This window comes from Carassius carassius, chromosome 6 (genome assembly GCF_963082965.1).
Source record: "Carassius carassius chromosome 6, fCarCar2.1, whole genome shotgun sequence".
In the NCBI taxonomy this organism is placed as follows: domain Eukaryota; kingdom Metazoa; phylum Chordata; class Actinopteri; order Cypriniformes; family Cyprinidae; genus Carassius; species Carassius carassius.
Genome location: NC_081760.1, coordinates 3,456,157 through 3,468,545, shown reverse-complemented (window position 1 = coordinate 3,468,545; position 12,389 = coordinate 3,456,157). Strand labels below are relative to the sequence as shown.

The following is a 12,389-nucleotide window of genomic DNA, read 5'->3' as shown; positions in this document are numbered from 1 at the left end:
TAGAAATGTAAAAATTCACAAAAAACCGCTTTCCACACCATAAGTATGAAGAGACAGTTCTCACAGTCTTCGGGTTCAGTTTTTTAGATGCGTGTGTTTGTGTGGTTATGAACCGTAAGGAGCAGAAGTAATTAGTTCAATCTGCCGTCTCCAAGGCGATGAGTGACTAAATGCTTTTCAGAGCTGCACCACACTGATTGAACCACATCCTTCACTTTCACTAATAAACAAACCCACTCACATAGTACAAGAGTATGAAGTCTACAGACAATCAAAATCAGGAACACTGCTGCTGGCGGAATGTCATAAGTGTCAGACACCGAATGAGTTGTCAAGCCCAAGAATGGGTATCAGATTAGGAAGACAGAGATGCTTGCACATTCACAGTCTCTTTTCAATCACATAAAGCATGTACTGTAATATTCTGCAATCTCATAAAGCACTGCAACACTTCACAAGTCTGTTTTCATCTTTCAAATTATTTCATAAAAGATTCACAGCCGTTTATCACGCTAAAGATCTGTGAAGGAACGTTATGCACAAATCATGTACACATCACTTCCTCACTGAGGTGAGGGTGTTTAGTGGAAGTTACATCATAATCGCACTACTATGTTTACAGTAAGTAAGCGAATACATCAAAAGGTGGGGAAATGGCTTTTTACGTCCTCATGATGCAACAAAAGAAACATGAATTTAAAATCTCTGTCACACACTGAAAGTCCCCCCCCCCCAAAAAAAAATTAGAAATTCTGTCATTGTTTCTGAACCCTCATGTCTTCGATCTTTTCAAAGAATCAGTTGTTCTAATTCACAAAAACAGTCTGTGCTGTGTTTTCCAGGAACACTGTCATAAGCCAATTAATGCCAATGGTTTGGATGATCTATATGCTTTAGGGAAATGCAGTCTTGAATGAGTCACTCATGAATCGAGTCAGTTCAGCTCACTGATTGAACATAAAACTTTTGTATGGCTTCACACTAACACTATATAATGCAATAGGTAGACTTTCATTGTACTTTTGTATCCTTTTTGAGATTTGACCTCTTAGGTCACCACTTATTGCCATAAAAAATATAGATTTTTGGTTCTGCAGAAGAACTCATAAAGGTTTGGAATGGTGGATAGTGAATTAATTAAGATAGAATTGTAATTTTTAGTTGAGCTAGTAACACCACACCTAATGCATAATATATAATTGCCAATCATAACACATTCGATAAGACATCCACAATAAGCTATGAAATATATGATCGCTGTTGTTAATTCAACCAGAGGTGTGGTGCTGATAGCAATTGCTTTTTGCGATATTTCAAATCATCCTTTTTGCCATCACTAACTCTTAAAATTTTCCTGCAGTATGGCAAATTCATTGTAAGTTCAAATATTGCATGTCATTTCTCAATTAATATGGATGTCATAAAATATTCATGCATAATAACTAAAGAAAAAACCATCAACTTCCATTATCTTCCATTAAATCCTTTATATTGTATTCAACATAATTTCTCCAACATAACAGCACAATTGATAGAAGACAGACAGTAGTATCTGATACTATCATAGATTATAAATAAACTCAAGCTTATTAGTGTCTGTTTATGAGTGTTTAAAAGTCAAACATTTACATAACATTAAGCAATATTTGTTTTAGTCATTCAAGATAATTATTTGAATATACCATATGCACTGTTCATCATACAGAGAGAGTGTGAGGAAAAAAAAGGGAGGGCTCGTGGTAACAGTTCAAACTTAATAGAAAACAGCTAGCGATACATCTGTTGTGAACTGGTACCAGCTCAGTTCAAGCGCCCTGCTGTGCTCGACTGGAACCACACCAATAATGCTTCCCATACCTGCACGAGCTGGAGTCACACTCCACGTTATTGTTGTTCTCCTCGTCTCCAGGGCCAGGGGTGTCTTTCACACGCGAGGTCTGCTGCTTGTGCTGCTGCTTCTGCGGCAGCTGCAGGAGCGGCTCCAGGCTCTCGCTGGAGCGCGAGTGAGCCGGGAAGACCCAAGGCGCCGGCGGGGAGCTCCGGCACTCCTGCTGGCTCATGGACCGAGGACACGCGGAGGCACTAACTACCACCGCTGCCGCTGCTGAGTGCCCGCCATTAGGACCCGAATCTCCAAACTTTCGATTGTTGTTTGTGTTGGAGGAAGAGTTGCCGTTACTCGAACTGGCACCGGCGGCTGCGCTGGAGTTGCTGCAGCCGCCGAGGGAAGGCTGATCGCCGCCGGATGAGGAGCCTCCGGTCCCCCGGCTGCTACCACCGCTGCTGCTGAAGAGATCCCCCGGTGGCTGGGTACCGGGAGAGGGAGGAGATGTGGGGTGGCCGAACCATCGCCAACGGATGCGCAAGATCTGTTTCACGTCAAACTCCTTCCTGGGATTCGACATTCCCGCGACTCCGGTAACAGGAGACGCGGGGACGGAACGACGAGCCTCGTTATCCGTGATTGTCTTGGTTACGAGCACGCGAGAAATGCTGGTGAAGATCACGGAGACGACGTGTTGAGTGAGACTGAGTACGAAGAGGAGAGGGAAATACACACCTCTCTCTCTCTCTCTCTGCGTGTGTGTGTGTGTGTGTGTGTGTGTGTGTGTGAGCGAGCGAGCGAGAGAGAGAGATAATCTGTGCGGTAAAACCTCCATTGCTCCACACTTTTTAATGACCTGAGTACATAAATATATATTCAGGCAAACAAATGTCAGCCAAATGCCAAATCAGTGAACCTTATTGACATTTCATTGATATATAAGATCATCACACGATGATGATTTCAGAAAATTACATTTGGATTAGTCTATGCCAAACATGTTATGCAGAAACAATAGCCCTATCATGGAAATAAATTAATTTTTGACAAATAAACAAATTAAAACCATTTTGAGAAATATCATTAAATTACGTTCTCTCAAATGAGATGGAGACAATCGTATCATTCTTTAGAACTTTTCGTTAGCTGAAATAATTTAACCTCAAATATTTACTTGAATTCAATTAGTTCTAATTTAGGCCTACATTAGTCTTTTTAGTAACGGTTTTATTTTCAGTGTTTTTCTTTTTAGATTATTCAATTGTATTCATTTAATTTTAACTTTTATTTAAATCAACTCACAACACCCCTTTTTGGAAAACTTTTAAGTCATGTATCCCTACTATGAATTAATGTTCTGTACTCTTTCACTGTTTTTCACCCAGGGAACTATGCATATTTGGATGTGGTCAAGTTGTCATGCTACAGATCAAGAATAAACTGCAAGAGAGCTTGATGCATAACTGCTGCTGTAAAATAAAACAAAAATGTTATCTTTTATACAGTTTAAAAAAAGAATCTAAACCTATATAAATAAACACATTGGGGGTATTTCTAGTCATTCAACTCTATAATGTATGGTCACCTACAGTATATAAAAAAAAAGAAAGATGAGAGGAAATGAATGTTTAGGCCTACATTAACCGCTAATGTGTCACATCACACACCCACACAATCTTTTTTAAGGTTAACCTATAAAACCCTGCATTACACATCAGCAAAGTTTCCAGCAAAATTGCTCCACCAGCATCACCCCCTAGAGTCTCAAGCTAACCTTTATTTTCACCGCACTTTACCATGACAAATACACCGACTTGCCATTTTAAGCACACACGCCTCTCACATTTAATGCCTGTTGATTCCTTGACCTTTTCTACTTAAAACTAACTTCAGTCAATAGAAATACAATCCAGACCACCGCTCTACACAATCAATACCTCACATTAAAAGCTCAATATTCCTTATTTCACATTTGTCAATACCACAGTACACACATTCACGTCACAGGAAATGCAAATGACAAGCAATGCAAAATGTTGAGGGGGAGAAATTTATGCCAAGAAATGTGTAAGAAATGAATGCAATCGAGAGACACTGAAGTGTAAAAAAGATTGAAAAAGTCAATAGACGATTGACTTTCATTTTAGCAGACGACAATGCAATTGTAGATGTTCATCTGCCACAAATAAACGGCTATATTACTTGTCTTCTATATGCTGTCTGCACACAATACTGAAAAGAAAGAGAGGAAGGAAGCAAGGAAGGAAGCAGGGGGGGCTCTATAGCTTAAATATCCACATTTCTTTCACTTATGTTCTGTGCAAGAGTGAATGTGATGCAAACCATCCATGACAATCTTGCGATTGTCTTGCAGAAAGGGTAAATTGTTCACAGTAGGATCAGTTGGGAGTTTGGTCTCAATCCAGGCCATGCAAACCACAACAGAGAGCTGGAATTCCTGTGTGCTTTTGAAACATTATTTACAGATGTTGGCTCTAAGGGCACACAAAATAAACACAGCAAGACCCACACGCCCTGAGTGCCATTGACAAGCAGCACAACATCAGTTAACTAGTGGACTGGAGACCAGGATTCTTTCATTTTATCATTATGTCCCAGAAAATCACCGGTTCCACACTGAATCGTTTTCATCGAGGCAACCAAATACAAACCACATAATGCAGGCAGACAGATTTTTAGAGCATCGTACCCATAATGCTTCCTAAATATAGCTTTTGCCTGAAATAAGCACTTTTCCTGAAAAAAAAAAAAACTGCAGGATATAGCTCCCCTAAAAGTAAAAAAAAAAATCACTCATAATCTATCATTATTTACTCATCCTCCTTGTGTTGTTCTAAATTTGTGTGGAATTCTAAACATGACTTCATAAACTCAAAAAAGAGCAATAAACCTATATAAAAGTGATTAATGTCATTTCAAGGTCCATATGATAGCTCTGAGCAAAATGTATTCACAAATTTATGTAGGCTACTGATAATCTTCCTTTACACCATAACTGTTAAAGTCAGTGTGAAATGAAAAAAAAACATGCAAATACATGTTACTGATGTTACTACGAACAAATCATTCATGCATGTGGGGTTTTTAGTTTTTTTCCCCTTCATAATTTGTAAATGTCATCATAATTTGATCTTTCAGTGTAATGGCAGACTTCTATTGTGATGACTGATTTGAATTTTTTATTTTTTATTTTTTTTTTTCTGATTTTGCAAATTCACCAGCTTTTTGTCCACAAAATTGAGTGCTTTGTTTCCTGACAGCAATGCTGCGCTCCTGTCAGCTGGAACAGAGACTGCTGTGAGTGAAAACACAGGTCTCAGGTCAGTAGTCATACTAGCTTCTGAGAGAGAGTCAATGGTGACCCTGTGATGGTCAAAGCTTTATTTCTCACTGATTCAGGTCTGGAGAAAGCAAGCCTGACATGATTGTTAACCTCTATATGCGCCATCATAAATACACACACTCACACCTACACAGACACACAGTTGTCACAAAGCTTTATGGCTAGTGTGACTGCACAAAACATCACCGAATGATGGGAAGGATGATTAAGCAGTTTATTCTTTATGGCCCCTACTTATTTTCTCAAGGTTAATCCAATCCTTCTCTCCCTCTCCTTCACCCAGCCCTTAATTTCATCTTTCATCTTCCCTGCATGTAAATCAAAACTCTCTGGCTCATATATCACACAAACTGGCACATGGAGGAGACACTGGGCAGACTAATTAAACTATGTCATGATTCAGCATTTCTTGTGGTGTAAAAAGAAGGATTACTGCTGCACACATGCAACATCCTGCAGGTGAAATATGTGCTGTAAACAAGACACTTTCTTTGTATGCTTTCAAAGCGCACTGTGAAAATTCATCAGAATATATGTTTTCATGTTTCACAGAAAGAAAAAAAAATCAGTCATACAGATTTGAACATAAGGGCTAAGTGACAAGAGAATCTGCATTTTTAGGGGAAACATTCCTCTATAGAAAAGATACATATTCCTTGATTAACTTTTTAATATTAACCATGATTTATTGTGATCATTAAACTGAAGTTTTGACTGCTGTAAACAAGTTTCCTGTTTGACCAGAAACAAGTTATTATTTATATATATATATATATATATATATATATATATATATATATACACACAACACATATTAACATATTAATGCGTGTGTGTGTGTGTGTGTGCGCATCAGTTCGGCTGCATCCTTCATTGAAACACACACACACACAGACAAACAAACAAACAACACCTACTTACATTCACACAAAATGTAATCTCATCCCAGAAACCCAAAGCTGAACTGTGCGGAGAGGTTATATGTCTCATTGCTTTGATTCATGTCTGCAACAGTCATGGGAGGAAAAATATTTGTTTCATTCCTTAAGAGAAAAAAAAAAAATTGACACACATCTGACACTTTTCGCTGAAACTATGGATATTTATAGTCATACACAGCATTATGACGATGTGTACACAGTTATGCTTTTCAAAAGGCCACATATACATGCAGACATTTTACTATTCAGAGTGTGTTCCTTTCCAAATAGCATTCTTCCTGCTCAGGTGCATTCATATTTCCTCTACTGCCATTGGATGAAATTATTATCCGGCCATACACACACACACACACACACACACACAAACCATCCATTCACTGCAAACTCATCAACCAAAATATCACCAGGCCCATTTTGCACACAGCAATGACATTTTCATTCTCTGCTCAGCCTTCCTTTTAGTGTTTCTCATATTGTTCTTCCTTAAGCTCAACAGGAAGCAGTGCGTGAATTGAATAAAGATAGAGGTGATATGGGGCGAGCCAGCAGGGTTTAGATGTCAAAGCAGATGGACGGAGGAATGGATTTAAAAAAGAAGAATTTCCGCTTGAAATAAACCATTGCAGGCCTGTGGTTAGGAGACTGGACACATCTGGCTGGCAGACCACCTCCAGAAACAATCCCTCTTTTTCCTTCTATACTGAAGAGCCTGTAAATCCTCAGGATGTCTGTTGTAACTCAAGCCCAGGATGGACATTTAAAGAAAGGCTGTATATATGCACGACTGTGAAAAGATTAAGCTTTATATTCCGCTGACAAAAAGTACAATAAAATTACCATGGTTTCTTGGATTTATTTATTTATTTGTTTTTTGGACACATACCATTACAAAGCTATGATATTTGTTGTATTTTACCACCACTGTACATGGAATAGTTATATATTGCCAGTACTGTGTTTTTCTGTACTACAGTATTCTCCTTTGACAATTATCATCAATGTTGAAAACAGTTGAGCTGCTTCATATTTTTGTGGAAACTAGGATACTTTTTTCCAGGATTATCTGATAAATAGAAAGTCATAGCTTTTGTAACATGATAAATGTCTTTACTATCATTTTTGATCAGATTAAAGCATCTATTTGAATGAGCTCCTGTTACATTATAATCCTCTACGTCTGCTACGTTCTCAAAACTCAGGCATTTGATAATACCTAGAATATCAAAATCAACTGCGTGTGGCAGATCCTTTTCCTATTTGGCGCCTAAACTCTGGAATAACCTACCTAACATTGTTCGGGAGGCAGACACACTCTTGCAGTTTAAATCTAGATTAAAGACCCATCTCTTTAACCTGGCTTACACATAACATACTAATATGCTTTTAATATCCAAATCCGTTAAAGGATTTTTAGGCTGCATTAATTAGGTAAACCGGAACCGGGAACACTTCCCATAACACCCTATGTACTTGCTACATCATTAGAAGAATGGCATCTACGCTAATATTTGTCTGTTTCTCTCTTGTTCAGAGGTCACCATAGCCACCAGATCCAGTCTGTATCCAGATCAGAGGGTCATTGCAGTCACCCGGATCCAGTACATATCCAGACCAGATGGTGGATCAGCACCTAGAAAGGACCTCTACCTCTCTGAAAGACAGCCGAGACCAGGACAACTAGAGCCCCAGATACAGATCCCCTGTAAAGACCTTGTCTCAGAAGAGCACCAGGACAAGACCACAGGAAACAGATGATTCTTCTGCACAATCTGACTTTGCTGCAGCCTTGAATTGAACTGCTGGTTTCGTCTGGTCAGAGGAGAACTGACCCCCCAACTGAGCCTGGTTTCTCCCAAGGTTTTTTTTTCTCCATTCTGTCACCGATGGAGTTTCGGTTCCTTGCCGCTGTCGCCTCTGGCTTGCTTAGTTGGGGTCACTTCATCTACAGCGATATCGTTGACTTGATTGCAAATGAATGCACAGACACTATTTAACTGAACAGAGATGACATCACTGAATTCAATGATGAACTGCCTTTAACTGTCATTTTGCATTATTGACACACTGTTTTCCTAATGAATGTTGTTCAGTTGCTTTGACGCAATGTATTTTGTTTAAAGCGCTATATACATAAAGGTGACTTGACTTGACTTTGTGACCCCAAAATGTATATGGTATAGATGCATGGTAATTAATATCTTGGATTTTCCTAGACATGTAACACCATGGTAGCACCATAGTATTAATGTAGTATTCCACCTCAAAGTAAACACCATGTTACATGAAATGAGGACATATGTCTGAAAACCATGATGTTACCATGGTATGTGTATCAAATGATGTTCTTGTTATTTATAGTATTCTGTCTTGGAGAAATACCATGGTATATTGAATATAGAAATGTGGTATGCTATATATTAAAGTATAAAACCATCTAACCAGTCCTAACACAATATATTTTTGTAAGGTGATATTGTGTGTGTGTGTGTGTGTGTGTGTGTGTGTGTGTGTGTGTGTGTGTGTGTGTGTGTGTGTGTGTAAGGCACATATGTTTCCTAAGAGACAGATTCGTCCTTGATGAGACTCGTAATATTTCATAGCTTAAGTTTTATGGTATTGATAAACTGTACGCACGGCAGCAGAGCTGAAGACCCTGGGGATAAGTGCTGGAGATCAGCTTTCCATCAAAGAGGGGATAAACAGAAAGGTCTTAAAATAAAATGAATATACAAGCTAGAAACCTCTAGACCCTAAAGACCTTCAAGAGCTCATAAAGCACACGCTGGAATATTGAAATCCTACAATGTCACTCTCCCTCAAAAGATAAACAAATAAATGACTATTCCTGTCCCTAGTCTTGCCTTACTTGAGTCAAGCCTCACTCACACACACACACACTTCTCTTTTCTGAGTCTCCCGAAGGCTTATCGCTTAAGGATCATAAATAGTTCTGCCGCCTCATGCTGTAAATAAACAGATCATTCAGGTTTCCTCTCTTCTATCAGCCGCGAGGGAAACGCATGTGCACATCTCGTCCAGGAGAACTAGAACGAGAACGTGTACACCTGGGGTCTGACCTGCATACTACAACGATGAGCATAAATGATGTGTGTGTGCTAGAGAAAAGAAACAGTCAGGTAAATGTTGACTTTGCAGTTCAGTTTCCCTGCCCTTTAATTTCCATTGGTCATTGTCTCCAACTTAACTGTTCTATTCATCTCCATCATTTGCATTAGTTTACTATTGCTTTTTCTTTCTGTGTGGCTGCAGACTACTTCATTCCATTCTTTTGTATTGTATGTATCTGTTACAGTCAATTTATTTGCGTTCCTATGATAATGGGATTGCATATGTACCACCAAAAAGTTTGAAATAATAACGATTCTGAAATGTTTTTAAGTCTCTATTTGCATAGGATGGATTTATTTGAACAAAACTACAGTAAAAACACTGTGACACTTTTTAAGTGAATATATTTTAGAAAGGTAGTTTAAATGACTGCAGTCTTCAGTGTCACAGGATCCTTCAGAAATAAAACCACAAACAGGCAACACTGAAAAAATATGTCGACACAAACTTTTCACGTATTTAAAAGCGAACATTTCAATTTCTTTCTTAGCTTTTGAAATACCCTGTAACTGAATAGGCTTACATTCCCTATTAGTAGTGAAAAAACAGTATGTGCAATGAGCAGTATGTCTAAATTCATAGTATTCATAAAACAGTACACAGGTACCCAAATGACCTAGTACATTACCAAAATTTCAAAGTACACTTTACTATACTATGAACCCATGGGACAGGAGTTGTAAAAGGAAATGTAAGTTCATATAATAAATGATATATATCAGAAATGTAACACTCATTATACTCAAGAATAGAAATGAAGTACTTCAAGTATTTTAGCCCCTTGATAATAGTGTCAGCTGGGAACTCACATGTCTTTCTGCTGGGAAAATAAATTAATAAAGATAGTACAGGTGTGCATAAAAAGCTGCCTGGCAACATACTGTAGTGTCACGGTGTCATCTGAAATCGGAGACAAGGCCTTCATATGCTCACTGTGTGCATGCGTGTGCATATTCATGCTCTGCTCCCTCTCCATATGTTCACATGCAGAATGCAGTGACAGCGTCAAAACTTTTTCAAATACACGTACTCAGAGGTCAATTTTTTGTGGTGCGAGGTCAACTGCATGATAGTACGAGCGTAATTTTGACAGACACACTTGTGTAATACCCATTTGATGACAAGATTAGCTGACAAACATTACTGGCAAACAAGGGAGGAGAGAGGAAGGAGAGGTGAACTTCAACAGCGTACTAAAAACTCAAAGTGTGCGTGTGTGTGTAGACCAAGCCTTAGACCATCTGTGATTCAGACAAGCCAATTTTCCTCCCCTGGACCTTCACAACCAGCAAAGAGAGAGCTCTGCCAAGAAAAGAAAGATTTTAAAGCCAAGAAAATCCCTTTCCTCTTTCAGTCTGCCATTCAGCCTCCATCTGCGCTGACAGGGACTGGTGTGTTTAGACAGCTCCCTGCCGTCTTTTATCATCTGTCCCTTGTCTGTGTTTCAGTCCACAATCCGCTGAGATGCGGCGATTAACAAATTAACACACAGATCACAATATAATGATTTGTAATCCTACAATTACTGAACTCCATGAGCCTTTATGCATGTATATATAAGCAAATCAGTGTTGAAAATGACACCGTGAGCTTTAAAAACAAGCCATATGATGGAAAATGTAATTTATGGATAATACACGGATGCCCATGTAAAGTCATTTTCATTTTATTGGTGGTCTGTTAGCCACATTTATTCCGACAACAATGGATTATATTTCTATTAGTTATTAATGGATTATTATTGTAGATAATAATAATGATAAGTATTATTATTATTAATAAACAATCATATTGAACAAAATAAGAAATCTGACTATTGTTCTATTTCACTTTCATATAAAAATTATAAATTATACAGTACAGACCAAAAGTTTGGAAACATTACTATTTGTAATGTTTTTGAAAGAAGTTTCTTCTGCTCATCAAGCCTGCATTTATTTGATCAAAAATACAGAAAAAAAAATTTCATATTGTGATATATTATTACAATTTAAAATAATTGTTTTTAAATTTATTATACTTTAAATTATCATTTATTTCTGTGATGCAAAGCTGAATTTTTAGGATCATTATCACATGATCCTTTAGAAATCATTCTAATATGATGATTCATTATCAAAGTTGGAAACAGTTCTGCTGCTTAATATTTTTTCAGAACATGTGATACTTTTTTAGGATACTTTGATGAATAAAAAGTAAAAAAAAAAAAAAAAGGAAGCTATGTTTTTAAAATATAAATATTTTGTAATAACAATATACACTACTGGTCAGTAATTTGGGGTCAGTAATTTTTTTTTTTTTTTTTTTAAACAAAATCAATACTTTTATTCAGCAAGGATGTGTTAAATTGACAAAAAGTGATAGTAAAGAAAATATATTATTAGAATATATATTATTAGAATTTTTTTTTACTTTGAATAAATGCAGTTCTTTTTAACCTTTTATTCATCAAATATATTAGACAGCAGAACTGTTTCCAACACTCATAATAAATCAGAATATTAGAATGATTTCTAAATGATCATGTGATAGACTGGATGTTACTGTACATGTGACACTGAAGGCTGGAGTAATGATACTGAAAATTCAGCTTTGCATCACAGGAATAAAATTTTTTTTTAAGTATATTCGAATAGAAAACTATTATTTTAAGTTGTAATAATATTTCACAATATTACTGTTTTTTCTGTATTTTTGATCAAATAAATGCAGGCTTGATGAGCAGAAGAAACTTATTTCAAAAACTTTTGGTCTGTACTGTATATTGTATACATTTAATAATAATAATAATAACAATAAAAATAATTTTATTTTACAATATTAATATTATTTGCTTTTAATTTTAAAACGTTAAACGAACAAGCTTTTATGGAGGAGGTGGGGGGAACACAGGGCCTTTTTTGTTGTTGGTTTATATGTGCTTATAACAAGCTTGAGAAGATGGCTGGTGCATATTGTGTTCCTAAATCCATGTTATAAGTATCCCAAACTCACAGGAGATTGCGTTCATATGGAGAAGCATTTACTGTAAACCGAGCTGCTCTGAAAAACTTTAAATACTGCTCGCATTTAAATGAACACAGTGCCACGTTATACTTCGAAACATGCAGTGCATAAAACCATAAAGCGC

General features: G+C 37.2%; 1 protein-coding gene across 2 annotated transcripts in view; it reads right to left on the bottom strand.

Annotated features, from left to right (window-relative positions):
• Positions 1-12,389, bottom strand: part of LOC132142243 (kelch-like protein 5) — a 55,180-nt gene that overhangs the window by 38,163 nt on the left and 4,628 nt on the right. The window contains exon 1 of one of the 2 annotated variants that reach the window (XM_059551958.1): positions 1,858-2,545. The exons of the other annotated variant lie outside the window; for it this stretch is intronic. Coding sequence (XP_059407941.1) covers positions 1,858-2,405 — 548 coding nt within the window. The 5' untranslated portion in view covers positions 2,406-2,545. Of the gene's footprint in view, positions 1-1,857; positions 2,546-12,389 lie in introns of those variants that run through there. 2 annotated transcript variants of the gene reach the window in all.